The sequence below is a fragment of the Podarcis tiliguerta genome (assembly GCF_965153285.1).
Source record: "Podarcis tiliguerta genome assembly, chromosome: 4".
In the NCBI taxonomy this organism is placed as follows: domain Eukaryota; kingdom Metazoa; phylum Chordata; class Lepidosauria; order Squamata; family Lacertidae; genus Podarcis; species Podarcis tiliguerta.
In genome coordinates this window covers 75,148,829-75,167,722 of record NC_139537.1, presented here as the reverse complement: position 1 = coordinate 75,167,722, position 18,894 = coordinate 75,148,829, and the positions used below count along the sequence as shown (strand labels likewise).

General features: G+C 42.4%; 1 protein-coding gene across 1 annotated transcript in view; it reads right to left on the bottom strand.

The window, feature by feature from the left end:
- Nucleotides 1–18,767, bottom strand: part of CCDC138 (coiled-coil domain containing 138) — a 30,542-nt gene extending 11,775 nt beyond the window's left edge. The window contains exons 1-12 of the mRNA XM_083437829.1: nt 18,560–18,767; nt 17,657–17,717; nt 13,481–13,619; nt 13,188–13,285; nt 11,008–11,186; nt 10,171–10,329; nt 8,399–8,518; nt 6,322–6,399; nt 6,127–6,234; nt 3,938–4,096; nt 1,196–1,312; nt 292–484 (exon numbers count right to left, since the gene is read on the bottom strand). Coding sequence (XP_083293955.1) covers nt 292–484; nt 1,196–1,312; nt 3,938–4,096; nt 6,127–6,234; nt 6,322–6,399; nt 8,399–8,518; nt 10,171–10,329; nt 11,008–11,186; nt 13,188–13,285; nt 13,481–13,619; nt 17,657–17,717; nt 18,560–18,625 — 1,477 coding nt within the window. The 5' untranslated portion in view covers nt 18,626–18,767. The remainder of the gene's footprint in view (nt 1–291; nt 485–1,195; nt 1,313–3,937; nt 4,097–6,126; nt 6,235–6,321; nt 6,400–8,398; nt 8,519–10,170; nt 10,330–11,007; nt 11,187–13,187; nt 13,286–13,480; nt 13,620–17,656; nt 17,718–18,559) is intronic.
- Between the last annotated feature and the right edge of the window lie 127 nt (nt 18,768–18,894).

Here is an 18,894-nt window from a genome sequence, read left to right as displayed (position 1 = left end):
TGCCAGGCTTTTAAAGAATGATGGGTGAAGTGATTTCTGAGTTTTGACACTGCTGGTTAGGCCATATGTTTGTGAGAATGGCTTTGATGTTTTGAACCACCTTATTCTGACATAAACAGCCCTGTAACCAAGTTGATGGAGGGTGGTACAGAAATACATCTTCATAAATAAATCAAATTTACTTCACGGGTCAGTCAGTCGGAACAAGTATCTTTCTGTAGTTTGCTGTTTAAGTATGGTTGGAGACACCATATGCTGCATGCAGACCTCAAAAATATTGGTAGAACTTACCTTGCGTCACTGTTTTGATTATAATTAAGGTTGATACAAGTCTTAAAGGCAAATTGGAGCTTTTAAAGAATGCTGCGGACTTTGGCTTGGGATCGGTAGTATGTTCAGGAGAAATATATTGACATCCCTTCGGCACAACACCTTTAAACAGGTCTTCACCCAGTCTTCTCATTGTTGATGTCATTGTTGCATACTGTTATACAAGCAATAAAACTGTATGAAGTGAACATAGCATTCCACTAGATAAATGCAAACGTCATTTAATTTACTCTGAACAAGTCTCATCAACATTATTCATGTTTCAAATGCTTTACATTTGAGATGTATTGTCCAGATGGAAAAAGGAATATCAAAGTACACCAAGCAATATGTGAGCACCATATTCTAAGCCACTATGCAGAAGGCTGTCTTGCCCTGACTGACACTCACTTCAGATAGCAAGAGCACCAAGAGAACAACACTCGCAGATGATCTATAAAGCAGCACTTTTGAGACTCCAACAAAAATTGAAATAGGTGTATAAAAAAGCCTACTATATAAAAGAATTAATAACATGTTATAACTGACTTCAGTGGAATGTAGCTTTATCCTGGCCATGAATGCATTTCACGGAAGTAAGGTACATTAAAACCTGGAAAAGGTTATGTGGTTAAATCTAGAATTCTAGCTTTTCCTGCGATATCAAGTTCTTGATTTGGGCACCCTATTCACAATAAAATAACTATCTTCTACCTAACAAAAGAATTGCGAACGCAAGTACATTAGTACTGGAAGCAATTTACCCAACATATAAATGATAATAAATAACAACTCCGGGTCAAATTCAGATCAAGTAAAACATGGAACCTTCCGCAGAGAAGCAGTGTTAAATGCAAATGAACTACTTTGCATGAATACTTCTTACCTGTGTGCCTCCATCTAACTGCCTGATTGCCCAGTAAATGAATTTAACCACATGCATGTGCAAGTCAGGATTCACAAAGGGCATCCACTGAAACTGTTCAGCAACTAGAGGCAAAAACTGGAAAACACAAATATATCATTACTGTCTTTTTTTCTCTTTCCAAAATTTGGGTCCTACTGATAGATCCTATTTGCAAGCTATTTCCAGTGGATATTTTTCCTGTGATGCTTTGTAATTTCACATGAAAATTACCTAAGCAAAAAAAGACAAAACCAGCAACATGGTTGGCTGACGAGCACCATGAATGTTTCTTTACTTCCAAGAGCGTGCCTTGCTTAGTAATTCAGACAAATTCAATGCTATTGTCAATGCTAATACTGCTACCTTTAAATTCTGGAATTCTGAAAGAGACAATACTATATAAAATATTTTTTTTGCAGAAACTTCCCATTTTTCTACTAGTGGGGGAAAAAACCCCAGTCCTGTCCTCTCTCTATACTCCTTGGAGTGCACAAACAAGGCATGCAAGCAGCAGCTGCTGTTTGTCCCCAGCATCTTACATGCCTCTGAACACAGAAGTATCAGTTAGCTATCATGAATATCACAATGTAAGGCTTTTGAGTACATTAGCAATGTAAGGGAATGCTCCACAGGTTGAAGGAGATTGTGTAGTCAAATGACATGTATAGGCTATTGTGGCAACACACTACACAATGTGGTTGGAGAGTGCCATCTGGGAGGGGCCCAGTGAGCAACAGAAGCATACAGAGACTCTTGTAGGCAGCATTTATTTACATGAGAGCTCAAGGACAGCTCTTATGGGCTTCTGTTAGCCACCACCAGCAAGGGCAACAACTGGGAGCAATTGAGCAACTCTGTTACCTTAGGTGATGTTTCCAAAGAAGAAAAAGCACCGCCAGTTCCAGAGTGTGGGTGCTGCTGACTCCAGGTGTTTTCTCCATGCCGAGGTGTGAACAAGGAACAACATGTCAGCCAACAGCTGTTGGAATAGGAGCCTTGTAGGCACCTACCCAAGCAAGTAGGAACAAGTTCAACAACAGCTACTTCAGACAGAATTCTAGGATCACACACTACATTGTAGGTGTATTCATGCCACATCTAATCACTACTTTGCCATGATAAATCATAACACTTGTGCTTGGATTGCTTTTTAATAGCCCATCGAGGGGATATTCTAACCTCTAGGTTAGATTACGGCAATGCGTTATACATGGGGCTACCTCTGAAGACAGTTCAGAAGCTTCAGCTGGTGCAGAATTCAGTGGCCAGGTTGCTCACCAGGGCAAGACAGTTTAAGTATATAATAATGCCAATTCTGGCCCGAATGAACTGGCTGCCAATTAGTTTCCAGGCCCAATTCAAAGAGCTGGATTTGACCTATAAAGCCTTTAACAGTTCAGGAGTGCCTCTCCCCATATGAACCCACCTGGACCATGCAATCATAACCTCCAGGTATAGGGCGGTATATAAATTCAATAAATAATAATAATAACTGGAGGCCCTTATTTATTATAAATTCAATCAACAATAACAATAACAGCAACAACTACTGGAGGCCCTTCTTTGTGTGCCTTCTCCACAAGGTCCAGAGGATGGCAACACAAGAGTGGTCCTTTTCTGTGGTGGCTCCCCATATGTGGAATGCTCTCCCCAAGGAGGTTCGCCTGGTGCCTTCATTATACCTTTAGGCGCCAGGCAAAGGCATTCCTCTTCTCCCAGGCCACTGGCTAATTTAAAAGGCCTATAACCTTTTAAACTGTGCTCGGGGTGGGGTGCTTCTGTTTGTTACTATGGTAGGTATTTTTGTGTTTTTACTGTATATTGTAAACTGCCCTGTGATCCTCGGATGAAGGGTGGCATAGAAATCTAATTAATCTGGGATTATAGGAAGTGATTGATTGAGTAACACTAATGCAGGGAAAGGTGATTCTATTCTGGGCAGCAGATCTCTATGCATGCATTTGAACTACTGAATCTGGAACAGATTGCTGGATCAGATGCTAATGTTTATTATAATGGAGATTGCAAAAGCCAGTTAATGAAGTATTTATTGCAGTTAAGATTTTTCCAACTACAACGGAAGGCCCCAACATTCCACATGCTCACAAATGTGTTCCTCTGACAAACAGTATGTCTGAAGTTGTTTCGACATTAATAGGCTTTAAATAGTTTCTGTATGAAACCTGGTAGATAGAACACATGTCCCACATGTGTACAGAATTAACAGGGAAATCCTACGTTAGATGTCAGTCACACTATGTCCATTAAGGCTAACTCTAGGTAAGTGTTTAGGATTGGATCTTAAAGATAGACAAAATACCTTTGTTTTGTAATTTTATATCACCTTCTACTTGGAAAAAAAAGTATTATATTCAACATTAGCCATACTCACTAAAGGCCCCCTGTAATTAATGTGTGTGACTAACTACTCTTAGCATGACTAACTTTGGATACAACCTTTATACAATGATATGAAATGGCCTGGATAGCATCCAAATCAAGATGAGCAACGTTTGTATATATGGAAATGCTGCAATCATACATAGGGTTATATCACAGACTACACCCTGCGAACCTGAATAGCTCAGGTTTGGAGAGCACATGGCTCAGTATTATGAAAATGAACACGAATTCTGGGGCCTACAGCGTTGTTAGACACACATCCAAATAGAATACAAGCAGTTTTACTGTAAAACAAGATGGAGGAAGGAGGAACCCTACCCTGATACACTTCTCCTGTGTGTAGTTTCTGCTGGAAGCAAGCGCGCCTGTCAGAAGACATTCAGAAGCTTCCTCTGCTACCAATCTGCTCAGGTGCTGATCTGAGATCCAGTCCATTAGCACCGTTAAAAGGTCATATATGTGTGAATTAATCGGTATCTGCAAACATAAAAGTGAATCTCTTAGGGCACCATTTGAAGAAGTTCTTTACCATGAGATAACTATCTGAAGCGTGCATTGACTTGTGCCGTCTGCACTGCAACACACATCTGACTTGCATCAAGGGCACTGAGAGCATATGCAAATCTGCCTGGGGATAATGGAGATGTACTGGTTTGAAGAAGGGGAAAGTTACTCCATCTCAGCATCATATATATGGATGAGAATTCCTACAGGATTGACACTGGGAGGACAAGTATTTTTTTATTTTTTAATGACATTTCTAAACACATTTCCACTACCTTCCTCTGTTGAGGTATGTCATTATTCTTTTTGGGGGATGGGGGATTCTTCTCATTACAAGTTCCTTGTTTTCAGAAAACAATTTTTTGCCTTTTCAGTTTCAATTAACACCAGCCAGTGTCTTCTCAGAAACTAAATACAGTGGTGCCTCGCAAGACGAAAAGAATCCGTTCCGCGAGTCTTTTCGTCTTGCGGTTTTTTCGTCTTGCGAAGCAAGCCCATTAGCGGATTAGCGCTATTATCGCTATTGGCAGTTTAAGGGCTATTAACGGCTATTAAAGGCTTAAGAGATTAGCGGTTTAGCTGCTAAAAGGCTATTAGCAGCTTAGCGCTTCAGAAAAAGGGGTTGGGGAGCGAAAAAAAACCTCAAAATTTTTCGTCATTTTCGTCTTGCGAAGCAAGCCCATAGGGAAATTCGTCTTGCGAAGCGCCTCTGAAAACGGAAAACCCTTTCGTCTTGCGGGTTTTCCGTCTTGCGAGGCATTCGTCTTGCAGGGCACCACTGTATAACCCAAGCTTATTGAAATGGGAGACATAGTTGGAAATAATATTTTCAAGAGTACAGTGGTACCTCAGGTTAAGAACTTAATTTGTTCCGGAGGTCCGTTCTTAACCTGAAACTGTTCTTAACCTGAAGCACCACTTTAGCTAATGGGCCTCCCGCTGCTGCAGTGCCGCTAGAGCACGATTTCTGTTCTCATCCTGAAGCAAAGTTCTTAACCTGAGGTACTATTTATGGGTTAGTGGGGTCTGTAACATGAAGCGTCTGCAGCCTGAAGTGTATGTAACCCGAGGTACCACTGTACTATTTACCCTACCACTCCCCTCTCAATAAAATATAGCAGTTCCAAACCAACATGTCCTTGTGCATGAAAGAGAAAGAGAAAATGAACTTGTAAAATCTGGAACTGAATACTGAAAAAATATTGACTTTCAGACTTACAGAAAATAAAATGGTTGAGTGTTGTTGAGTGAATTCTATAATTAGATGATGATGAAGACGATGATAATTTATTATTTATACTCCGTGCATCTGGCTGGGTTCCCCCAGTCACTCTGGGCAGCTCCCAACAGAATTGAAAGCACTATAAAACATCAAAGGTGCAGGACAGAGAACCAGAAGTCTTTTTATCTTTGGCCAGGGCTCAGCCTGACTCCCCTTCCCTTTTTGTATATAAGAATTAGTACGAACGAGGCCTCGCAGCATTCTCACAGGCCCATAGAAGATCAGCATACACAGTTGGGCCTGATGAGCATTTACTGTTCCCAACCCAAATCCTGCAGAAAGCCATCTAATTCAGATTTTAATTTAATCCTGACTTGTTTTAAGAGGTGATTTACTTATTCTTTGATTTTATATCAATGTTTATATTTGATGTTTGCCGCCCTGAGCCTGGTGTTGGCCGGGGAGGGCGGGATACAAATAAAAGTTGTTTTTTATTATTATTATTATTATTATTATTATTATTATTATTATTTTCTCTTTCTCTCTCCTTTCGCTTTTTCTTCCTTCCTTCCTTCCTTCCTTCCTTTATTTCCCCTTTTCCTTCTTTCTGCCTCCATTCCGTTATAGATTAAGCATTTCTTTTAATTCAGTGTATTATAAAAAGATACTTTGTATTGATTATGAACTTTTGTATATCTTTGGACAAATATCAATAAATATAGATACATTTATCAATATAGAAATACAGAATTCCCCTTTCCCCCTATAGTGTACAGCTTACTTTGTAACTTTTTGATGTTATTGTTTTTTCTGGCTTGATAACCTTTCGCTCCTGGGCTGTGTGGAAAGCGTCTTTAGATTTTTGTATGGATAAAAATTCATGCTTCCGCTGTAACGGGACAGAATGAAAAGAAATTACATTAGACTTCTTTCCCTGCAAAGCTGACAAACAATACAAAGCATATTGAAATATTACCTGCAAATTCTCTAAACGAGCTTGCACCTTTCGAGACTGGCCTTCCAACTTCTTGTTTTGCTCACTTACGTCATTTAGCTAAAAAAAAAAGAAGTGGAAGATGTTGAGCCAAGCCTTATAGATAAAACTTTTCTGTTATGTAGTGGCGGTTCACAAATATATCCTCTCTTGCTCATAAAACTGTCTGGGTAAGTCCTCCCCACCCTTCATGGCTTGTAAGAATGAAGAGAACTAGAGTCACCCCTTTATCCTCCTTTACATATGCAAAGAACAAGCTGCCAAGAGTTTGCAGCTGCAATTCTAAACACATTTATGGAGAAGTCAGTTTTGCTGAAACCAAGGAACATGCTTTCTCGTCATTTTTTTAGTGCCGAGATGAAAGACACACGAGCCGCTTCAGGGTGACTGCATCCTTTCTGTGGCATTTTTGAAAAGCAATGTCCTGCTCCGTGGTGAGGCGAGGCAAAATTCCAGCTGGGTACAAGGCTCAGTAGTGATGTATGGAAGTGAGAGCTGGACCATAAAGAAGGCTGATCGCTGAAGAATGGATGCTTTTGAATTATGGTGCTGGAGGAGACTCTTGAGAGTCCCATGGACTGCAAGAAGATCAAACCTATCCATTCTTAAGGAAATCAGCCCTGAGTGCTCACTGGAAGGACAGATCCTGAAGCTGAGGCTCCAATACTTTGGCCACCTCATGAGAAGAGAAGACCCCCTGGAAAAGACCCTGATGTTAGGAAAGATGGAGGGCACAAGGAGAAGGGGACGACAGAGGACGAGATGTTGGATAGTGTTCTCAAAGCTACCAGTATGAGTTTCACCAAACTGCGGGAGGCAGTGGAAGACAGAAGTGCCTGGCGTGCTCTGGTCCATGGGGTCACGAAGAGTCAGACGCGACTAAATGACTAAACAACAACACAAGGCTCAGGCTGTGCTATCGGAATGCAGAACTTCAGCAACAAACAAAATGAGACTGGGAACTATAGAGTGGCAACAGCTGCCTTCCAACTGTCTGCCCTGCTTGCACTGGAAGGTGCTTAGAGGTTCATCCTGCAGCAGTAGCCTCCTACAGTGATACCTCTGGATACGAACGGGATCTGTTCCAGAGTCCCGTTCGCATCCAGAAGCAAACGTAACTAGTGACGGCATGTCTGCGCACACGCATGTCGCTTTTCGCTGCTTCTGTGCATGCGCGTGACGTCATTTGGAGCATCTGCGCATGCGCGAATGGCGAAACCCGGAAGTAACGCGCTCCGTTATTTCCGGGTTGCCGCGGAGCACAACTCGAACACGCTTAACATGAAACATATTCAGCCCGAGGTATGACACTACTGCGATAAGAATTGGGGAGCATCTGGTCTCACTGGGTCTCAGAATTTGAGGACAGCAGTGCCACAGGCTCATCTGGTGGAAGCACATGTGGGGCTCCTGCCCTTTCTGAGTCCTCGACTTCACGTCCTTAAAAATTCTGGGTGCCTGACAGGCACTAGTACGGTTTTTTTTTAAAAAGTGTGGTCAACATTTGTAAGAGCCACAATGGGCCAAGGCTCTCCCAGACAGACAAAGGCTCCTGAAACGGAACAGATGTAGCCAACCTGCAGTAGGAAGATGGGTACCCCATAGTTTGTTGAAGCTCTAAGAGACCCACAAGCATTGGAATGCACAGCTGACAGAGAGAGAAGCACTTGAACTCAAAAGCAAGGCAACTACATTAGGTGCAAATACTCTGGTGCAGCAGCTATGCTTTTAAAATAATTGCAAGACCTCTTCAAGAAGATAGTATTACACTAGGCTAGTGTAAGGTAACATGTGAATTACGTTTAACTATTCTGGTGACTATATTTCTTACCCAGCATCACCCATACACCATAAAGCTAACAGAAACAGTAATAACCATTTAGTGTTAGAACACTTTACAAAAAAACCCACACATTCTATTTATAACATTTAAAATGCCTGATTTATGTGTATATTATTATTATTATTATTATTTAATTTATTAAATTTGCTTACCGCCCTTCATCAATAGATCTCAGGGCGGTTCACAACATAAAAATACAATATAAAAAACACTTGCCTGTTGCCTTAACGCATCATTCAGTTCCTTCAAAGTTTCAAATGATGATTTAAGCCTTTTGTTTTCCTTTGCTTTTTCTTTCAAAGCTTCAGACAACTGCTGAATTTCAGCTTCATGTTGCTAGAAACAAAATGAAGAACTTGTAAAGAAAAGGATTAGCAGTTTTTGTGTTTTTGAAAGCATTTAAAGGGTCCAAAATCACATTGAAACTATGAGTCACCCTGTCAACATTCTTGACATAATGTGAATCCAAGACTCTTAAGATAAGTAAGGTGGAAAAGAAAAATATAAAAGAAGATAAAACTGGAACTAATCTGTCATTGTGCTGCTCACATAACTACCCTGCTCAGTGGTACAGGCCAGACTTAGGAGACAGGTACAGATTCGGACTTAGGAGTGCCAAGTGAAATATAAAGGTTCGAATCCCCGCAACGGGGTGAGCTCCCGTTGCTCGGTCCCTGCTCCTGCCATGCTAGCAGTTCGAAAGCACGTCAAAGTGCAAGTAGATAAATAGGTACCGCTCCAGCGGGAAGGTAAACAGCGTTTCCGTGCGCTGCTCTGGTTCGCCAGAAGCGGCTTAGTCATGCTGGCCACGACCCAGAAGCTGTACGCCGGCTCCCTCGGCCAATAAAGTAAGATGAGCACCGCAACCCCAGAGTCGGTCATGACTGGACCTAATGGTCAGGGGTCCCTTTACCTTTACCTTATATATACTGAATGTCCAAATTCTGATATAAGCACTTCAGTTACCTCCTCCCCAGTCCTTTGGATAATGTCTGTGCACCATACAACCCGTGACTAAGCTTTGGCCATGCAATCCCTCTCATTCTTCTGTCTTTCTAGTCACCCTCCTCAGAACACCCTCCTAAATATCCAGACATTATGTCTTTTGATCATCCAAAATGCTACTTGTTATGTTTTCCAGTTCTCTTCCTTATGCCTTTTCATAATTAGCTGCTATGGCTACATCTGGATGATTGTATGAGTTTCCTGACCCCATAACCAGTCACTTTACACTTTACACAAGAGCTGGGGGGAGCTTGTCTTCTGCCTGACAAGAATAAGAGGAGGAAAGTGACTGCTTGTGGGTGCACCAAGCTTGTTCATATCTTGACTTATCACCCTGTGATATGATTGAATGTGGCTTGTAAGCGATAAAGGAGTGCAATTATTTTAATTTAGATTGTTTCTTTAGTATAAACTTGTATGATCGCATAAATTATCTGGGGGAAATTTTACTCGCGGCACTACAGCATACAGAATATTACAGAGCGGTAACCTAAAAAGGAGTATTTTCCTCTGGTGCACTGTTAGTGGGGTAGGAAAGCTAAAAAACACGAACAACATACATCTGGCAACCAATGTGTCCCTTTGGTTGCAGATAGTACATAGGTAGAAAAGTCCAAAAAGCCTGGGACACCAATTTTCTCTCTCACACCCACCCACCCACCCACCCCATGGCCATGGTGGCTCATAAGTAATGTATTTAGCATTAACTCTGGAAGTGTATATTTGATTCTGACCAAACTAAGCCTCCTAGAGCAAAATATACATCAGCCTCTAGAGCAAGGCTTATGTATGTTTTAGTGGAGATTCCTGCATTACAGGAAGTTGGACTAGATGCCCCTTGGGGTCTCTTCCAACTCTACAATTCTACGTATCAAGTAATGAGAGTTGCTTAGCTGAGATGTGAGAATAGTTCCCACCCTTGTGAATATTTTAGCCAGAAACATTTCCCCCTGGTAAAGAAGCATTTTTAGAAGTAACCATACCTCTTTCATAATTTGAAATTTTGTGTGAACTTCCTCCTCAACACTTCTTATCTTGGTCAAAGCAGCTTCATGTCTACAAAGCAGGGTCTCTCGTTCCGCCAAACAGTGCTCACGTCTTTCAAGTTTTAAAGCATATTCCTCCTGGGCTAATTTTTCTTGCTGCATCAGAATAGAAGAGGAGCACAAACTGTGGTACTGTGAGTAAATTTTCATAAAATCCAGCATCTTCTTTTTAAATGTAAGTCATCCCTGCAATTAAGTGTCAGAAGAAATGACTACTCCACAAAAGATGCGCTAGTCTGCCTTCCTTCCTTAACGTACCTTTGGCCTGAAAGGGAAGAGCTGAATCTTTTCCGATCACTGGTAACATTGAAGGTAGTTTTAATAAGCTCGTATATAGCAAAGAAGACTGAAGTAAGCAATTAAAGTAACTCAGTCATAACCACATTAGCTGCATATGGTACTGAAGGTTACTCATTTTTATATGACAGCCTAGATCAAACTTGGGGAAAAAATTGAATTTCCTCAGTGAAATAGTATTTTACATACTTTAATATTCACATTATAGATGGAATTTAATACAGATGTAAAATTCAGTAATAAAAAACTGGAAACGTTGGTTAAAACTGATGTTTATAGCACTGCAACATCTAAACAATCAAATAATTCAGGAAAATTTGTTGATTAGAAAAACAGAAACATGATATTAACAATAAGGTCATGCCACTGCAGGACAGAGAACAGTAAGAAAACATACATGATGTACATTAAATTAAAATTTCTACTTTCATTTTTTTTAAAAAAAAAACCTACCGATAGATCATTATTGATTTTTACCTGCAGCTTTTGATGTATGATAGATAATTCGTGATAGATTTGACTGAAATGAGATGGTATCAAGTTTTTCCCATTTAGTTCTTGGGTTTCAAAAATTCTCACACTCTCTCTTGCTGGTTCACCACCACTATCATAATCACAAGATGCGGTCACTGTCAAACTGGATGGCAGAGTAATGTCTAATGGGTGAAAACAGACACAGACATGCTCAGAAGCTCAGTGTACCATTCCTCTATTTAGAGCATGAGACTATTAATCTCAGGGTCATGGATTTGAGCCCTGTGTTGGGCAAACGATTCCTGCCATTGCAGGGCGGTTGGACCAGAAGACCCTCGTGGTCCCTTCCAACTCTACCATTCTACTTCTGTTGAGAATACATCAAGTAATCAACATAATGTGTGAACCATTCTGAAGTGACCTTCAAAGCCCTCATCTATAGGTTTACCTAGGAGCACCCTGAAAACTGTGAATCTGTCCGAGAAAAGGATGACCGATGCACCCACCATCAAATCATCCACCTTGCCTAGACTGAGCTTCAGTTTCTTAGCTCTCAATAGTGTTTCTAACCCCACACACCAATTTAGCATGTTCTCTGCCTCATTTAAATCAGATGTAATGGGGAGTTGTAGCTGGGTGTAACCAATATACTGATAACACTCCCCTCCCAAGCCCCAGATGATCACTCTCATGTTGAAAGGCGTGTGGGCTCCATTGCACAAATGCTCTAGGGGCCAAGCAGCCCCAGGACCTTCTTTTGCAGTCAATTCTCCAGTGTAAGTAGTTGTAAAACTACTACTTGCAGAGCCTGCCCAGGATACCATAGCTACTGAATGTTGTTGAGCAGTCCAGAATGAGCAGGGTCATGATATTCATTGTAATCTCATCCTGAAGTTTTAATGTCTTATTACTTGGCAGACAGATGTCTGGCTACCACTTTAGACTCTGAAAAGCTATCACAGCTACTATGCAAAGGCATTTTAGACTGAAATTGATTATTGGAATTGTGAGCTCTATGCTGTTTTTTAGGTTTTTGATTCGTATTGGTGTAGCTGGATTTGTAGCTGGTTGACTGACCGAACCCAAAGAGTGTTCAATAATGGTTCCTCTTTATCCTAGAAAAAAGTGACAAGAGGGGTGCCGCAAGGTTCTGTCTTGGATGAAGGTATTGAGGGCTGCTCATCACATTTGCAGATGACACCACACTGGGAGGGGTAGCAAATGTCAGAAATGGGATTCAAGACGACCTCAACAGATTGGAGAACTGGGCCCAAACTAACAAAATGACTTTAAATAGGGACAAATGTAAGGCTCTACACTTAAGCAGGAACAACCAGCCGCACAAATATAAGGTGGGGAACATCTGGCTTGCCATCAGTACATGCAAAAAGCATATTGGGGTCACAATAGACTACAAGCTTAACACGAGTCAACAGTGTGATGAAGCAACAAAAAAAGCTAATGTTAATCTAGGCTGCATCAACAGATGTATAGTGTCCCAGTCAAGAGAAGTAATAGTCCTGCACTATTCTGCCTTGGTCAGAACAGAAGTCTAAGTAGATCTCCAGACTAGAGGTATACTTTGGTTCATCTCAAATGGGAAAAAAAGCTTCCTCTGAGAGCAATGCTTACTGCTGTAAATTTTGGACATAAAAAAAGGCAGTTAACTAGAAATGCTTCCAATACATTGCTTTGTTGCATATAAAGAGCCTTTATGTAGCTAGCAACACAGGGTTATGTTCAGCTGCCCATGTGTAGAAGAACACAGGCCAGCCAGGCAAGATACTTCCAATAGTAGAACAAAGGGATACTCACCCACCTGTCTGGAATTCGGAAGAGATGCTTCCCCCGTTGGCACAGCAATCATTGCCACTGTTGCATCCATGTAATGGGGGGGGGGGAGGGGAGAGGGTAAATTACCCACCATGCTTTCCAACTAATTTAACACAAAACTTCACCTGTGAAGATGTGATTTAAGAGAGGGGGCATAGGCATAGTCTGAACTGTAACTTACTACCTCGTATAAGATGTCATTACCAATCCTGAAGTAAACGTGCTAGAAAAAAATCATGCAGTATGTCAGCTGAGCTGCCAGTTACATATTTCATTTAATTTCAAGCTGCGAATGGGCTATCAAATGAGATTTCCTTTGAGTTGTATTAGAATTCGAAGAATGTGATTACCTGATTCTGAATATGTGTCTCTGGGAAAATCTCCAATGAACTCAGGCTGTATGTCACGCTGACTTGAGCCATATAAAGAATCCAACTCATCACCCTGCCTAATAGACACAAAATGATTGCATTAAGCTACACACTGTATAAAACAATGTTCGTTCACATTCCTTGTACAGTGGGAAGGATATCCAATAAAACTTTCAGATCTTAAAATATATTATTCCAAAGTACAATGATGAGACTCAGCGGTATGCTTTACAGTAAAAAGACTGGCTCAAAGAGTAAAATGGTTTTCTTACCGACTTAAGTTTTTAACATTCTTTGAAGTGTCTGAAAAACGCTTTGTATTTTGCTTTCTTCTATTGCCAGTATATTCTAACTCTGAGGAGCATTTGAGTAACGATGCAATTGTATCATCAAGTGAGCTGTCCATTTTCTCTGCAAGGAAACAACATAGTAGGTAAAGGTACCCCTGCCCGTACGGGCCAGTCTTGCCAGACTCTAGGGTTGTGCGCTCATCTCACTCTATAGGCCGGGAGCCAGCGCTGTTCGCAGACACTTCCGGGTCACGTGGCCAGCGTGACAAGCTGCATCTGGCGAGCCAGCGCAGCACACGGAACGCTGTTTACCTTCCCGCTGGTAAGCAGTCCCTATTTATCTACTTGCACTTAAGGGTGCTTTCGAACTGCTAGGTTGGCAGGCGCTGGGACCGAACGACGGGAGCGCACCCCGCCACGGGGATTCGAACCGCCGACCATGCGATCGGCAAGTCCTAGGCGCTGAGGTTTAACCCACAGCACCACCCGCATCCCACAACATAGGATTGTGCTAATTAGAAAAACAGAGCCACCCTGCTAATGTACCCAGCACGAGTACCTGAAAACCCTGCTAATACCTTAAAACATGCATCTAATCGCAAGAGCTAGTCCCCACAAATCTGGGACTAGGGAGAGCAAACTCTGGGTGAAGGAGCAAATCCTAGGAAGTCTAGGATTTTGACATCCTGGGCATCAGTGAACTAAAATGGACGGGAATGGGCGAATTCAGTTCGGATGACTATCATATCTACTACTGTGGGCAAGAAACCCGTAAAAGAAATGGAGTGGCCCTCATAGTCAACAAAAGAGTGGCGAAAGCTGTACTGGGATGCAATCTCAAAAATGATAGAATGATCTCGATACGAATCCAAGGCAGACCTTTTAACATCACAGTAATCCAAGTTTATGCACCAACTACTGGTGCTGAAGAAACTGAAATTGACCAGTTCTATGAAGACTTGCAACACCTTATAGAAGTGACACCAAAGAAGGATGTTCTTCTCATTATAGGGGATTGGAATGCTAAAGTAGGGAATCAAGAGATAAAAGGAACAACTGGCAAATTTGGTCTTGGAATTCAAAACGAAGCAGGGCAAAGGCTAATAGAGTTCTGTCAAGAGAACAAGCTGGTCATCACAAACACTCTTTTCCAACAACACAAGAGACGACTCTACACATGGACATCACCAGATGGGCAGCATCGAAATCAGATTGATTATATTCTCTGCAGCCAAAGATGGAGAAGCTCTATACAGTCAGCAAAAACAAGACCTGGAGCTGACTGTGGCTCAGATCATCAGCTTCTTATAGCAAAATTCAAGCTTAAACTGAAGAAAGTAGGAAAAACCACTGGGCCGGTAAGATACAATCTAAACCAAATCCCTTATGAATACACAGTGGAAGTGAGGAACAGGTTTAAGGATTTAGATTTGGTGGACAGAGTGCCTGAAGAACTATGGATGGAGGCTCGAAACATTATACAGGAGGCAGCAACGAAAACCATCCCAATGAAAAGGAAATGCAAGAAAGCAAAGTGGCTGTCCAATGAGGCCTTACAAATAGCGGAGGAGAGAAGGCAAGCAAAATGCGAGGGAGATAGAGAAAGATACAGGAAATTGAATGCAGAATTCCAAAAAATAGCAAGGAGAGACAAGAAGGCCTTCTTAAATGAGCAATGCAAAGAAATAGAGGAAAACAACAGAATGGGAAGAACCAGAGATCTGTTCAAGAAAATTGGAGATATGAAAGGAACATTTCGTTCAAAGATTACCATAATAAAGGACAAAAGTGGTAAGGACCTAACAGAAGCAGAAGACATCAAGAAGAGGTGGCAAGAGTACACAGAGGAATTATACCAGAAAGATATGGATGCCTCATACACCCCAGGTAGTGTGGTTGCTGACCTTGAGCCAGACATCCTGGAGAGTGAAGTCAAATGGGCCTTAGAAAGCATTGCAAATAACAAGGCCAGTGGAAGTGATGGTATTCCAGCTGAACTATTTAAAATTTTAAAAGATGATGCTGTTAAGGTGCTACACTCAATATGCCAGCAAGTTTGGAAAACTCAGCAGTGGCCAGAAGATTGGAGAAGGTCAGTCTACATCCCAATCCCAAAGAAGGGCAGTGCTAAAGAATGCTCCAACTACCGCACAATTGCACTCATTTCACACGCTAGCAAGGTTATGCTTAAAATTCTTCAAGGAAGGCTCAAGCAGTATGTGGACCGAGAACTCCCAGAAGTGCAAGCTGGATTTAGAAGAGGCAGGGGAACCAGAGACCAAATTGCAAACATGCGCTGGATTATGGAGAAAGCTAGAGAGTTCCAGAAAGACATCTACTTCTGCTTCATTGACTATGCAAAAGCCTTTGACTGTGTGGATCACAGCAAACTATGGCAAGTTCTTAAAGAAATGGGAGTGCCTGATCACCTCACCTGTCTCCTGAGAAATCTCTATGTGGGACAAGAAGCTACAGTTAGAACTGGATATGGAACAACTGATTGGTTCAAAATTGGGAAAGGAGTACGACAAGGCTGTATTTTGTCTCCCTGCTTATTTAACTTATATGCAGAATTCATCATGCGAAAGGCTGGGCTGGATGAATCCCTAGCCGGAATTAAGATTGCTGGAAGAAATATCAACAACCTCAGATATGCAGATGACACAACCTTGATGGCAGAAAGTGAGGAGGGATTAAAAAACCTTTTATTGAGGGTGAAAGAGGAGAGCGCAAAATATGGTCTGAAGCTCAACATCAAAAAAACGAAGATCATGGCCACTGGTCCCATCACCTCCTGGCAAATAGAAGGGGAGGAAATGGAGGCAGTGAGAGATTTTACTTTCTTGGGCTCCATGATCACTGCAGATGGTGACAGCAGCCACGAAATTAAGAGACGCCTGCTTCTTGGGAGGAAAGCAATGGCAAACCTAGATAGCATTTTAAAAAGTAGAGACATCACCTTGCCAACAAAGGTCCGTATAGTAAAAGCTATGGTTTTCCCAGTAGTGATGTATGGAAGTGAGAGCTGGACCATAAAGAAGGCTGATCGCCGAAGAATTGACGCTTTTGAATTATGGTGCTGGAGGAAACTCTTGAGAGTCCCATGGACTGCAAGAAGATTAAACGCATCCATTCTTAAGGAAATCAGCCCTGAGTGCTCACTGGAAGGACAGATCGTGAAGCTGAGGCTCCAATACTTTGGCCATCTCATGAGAAGAGAAGACTCACTGGAAAAGACCCTGATGTTGGGAAAGATGGAGGGCACAAGGAGAAGGGGACGACAGAGGACGAGATGGCTAGACAGTGTTCTCGAAGCTACAAATATGAATCTGACCAAACTGCGGGTGGCAGTGCAAGACAGAAGTGCCTGGCGTGCTCTGGTCCATGGGGTCACGAAGAGTCGGACACGACTGAACGACTAAACAACAATAATGATTAGCAACCTGTCCACTCCCCACTTCAAAAAAGACACCTTGCTGCATTTATAAAGCCAGGAAAAAATACCCCCAACCTCCACAATTCATAGAGAATTGGAGAGAAGAGTTTTTGTGTTGGGCATGTTGCACAGAAGCACTTGCTATAGGAAATGCAGCAGAGTGAATGAGTTTGAGAAAGGCTTATCAGCAGCTCTTATTTTGTATACAGGCGGTGACCATTTTGCAAGCATCCAACTGATGGGCGACCGCCAAAACACGCACCAATTTCAGTCCCGGAAGGGATGTGCGCAATGACTGGGAACGCAAGACTTTGACACAATAGAACAGATACTCTCTGACTTAAACATCGAGACCACCTGCTCTTAAAGGTATTCCCATGTTTGTTAAGAAGCTAGCATGGGAGCACTGGCCCACAATCCTAACCATATCTTCTCAGTGGGACTTTCTTCCAGTCTAAAACTCCCAAATTATTAACTTTCTGCTTCACCTAAAACTCCTAGGTTCAGTAGCATGGGTACTTGTCTGCAGGTTGTAAACTAAAGAATTAGGAAAGAATAAGAGATTAAAAGGCATAGGAAGGTCAGACAGAAAAGGTCAAAGAAAAGAAATGTGTCCTTGCGATAAGAGACTGTATCCCCATTCTATTTCCCTAACCTTTTCATATAAAAAAATTAAGAATTCTTTTAAACAAATAGATCAAACACCTTTTAAAATGCCTTACCTGTAGATATTAGGGACCTTCTACTTTTGCATTTGGCCTGTGCTCCATCCAGAGAATTATTCTAAAAGAAGAATTTTGTTCTATAATTACTAACATCAAAAATATGCTGGCCTGTTACACAATGTTTGTTTATTTGATTGTTTTGAAGTGACATTTCACCTTTAAACAGGAAAGGGTTTTCCATTAAAACGTTACAAGAAATCAAAAGTGTTTTCCTTAAGCCAGCCCTTGAACAAAATATTTAGCCAATGGTGTGTTTGTGTGTGTACACACACACACACACACAATAGTAAGAGAACACTAAGAAGGGGGAGTAAATACAGACAGACATTTCATACAAAGGGGCAGGTATCCGTCAGAAAGTTCCACAACTTGTTTTTATCGGAACACACTCAGTTTAGAGCTGCCAGTTTGTGTATGTGCACAGAAAAAGGCTAGGAAAGCCTTTGTCAAACAAACAAAGAAATCGAATTAAGTCTCACTCTTTAAGTGTTTTATTATGTTTTGTGCATCTTTTTGTTTGCTTGTTTAATGACAGGGGCCCCTCAACAGCTGGAAGTAGCCAGGGCCCCCCTCTGGGCCTGAGTATGCCTCTGGGCATGTGCAGAGTGGCTTCCCAACCCAAGGCAAACAGCAACTCATCGTCGTACATTGAGGTCTGCAGGCTGAAAGTTTTTCTGGAGGACGGGAGCCCCCAGCACCTGAAGAACCGAAAAGGTGAGCGTCCGGAATTAAAAGTGCTACACGAGAACGGGGGGAAGCCGGCAGCACTCCTGGCCCACCCCGCGTCTCGTGGGAATGGAAGAACACGCATTTGTAGTTTGCCCTCCTGTCCAGGCAGCTGTTCCACACACGCAAGCCCACCCACCCTCCCTCACGCATTCCCGCCCGCGGGAGCCCCACCTGTCCGGCCAGGTAGCGTCTCCTCCAGCGCTCGACTGAGGGGCTCAGCTCGGCGGAAGCCGCCATTGGAGAAAGGGCAGAGACAGTCAAGCAGCCCGCGGCCGCCTCCGCCACTCACAGCAACGGCCCGAGGAGAGGCCGAAGGGCGCCTGCGCGAAAACGCTTATTACCGCGGTTGCCACGGACAACGAAGAGCGGGAGGCCGCGCTCGACCTAAGGCCCTCCTTCCCTCACCCGCCTCCGCGGGAGGGGGAATCCGCTAGTTTCTCTTTGACGCCGCAGGAAGGAGAGGGAACTCCCCGGAGGGTAGTCCCATTTCTATGTACAAGAGAGGA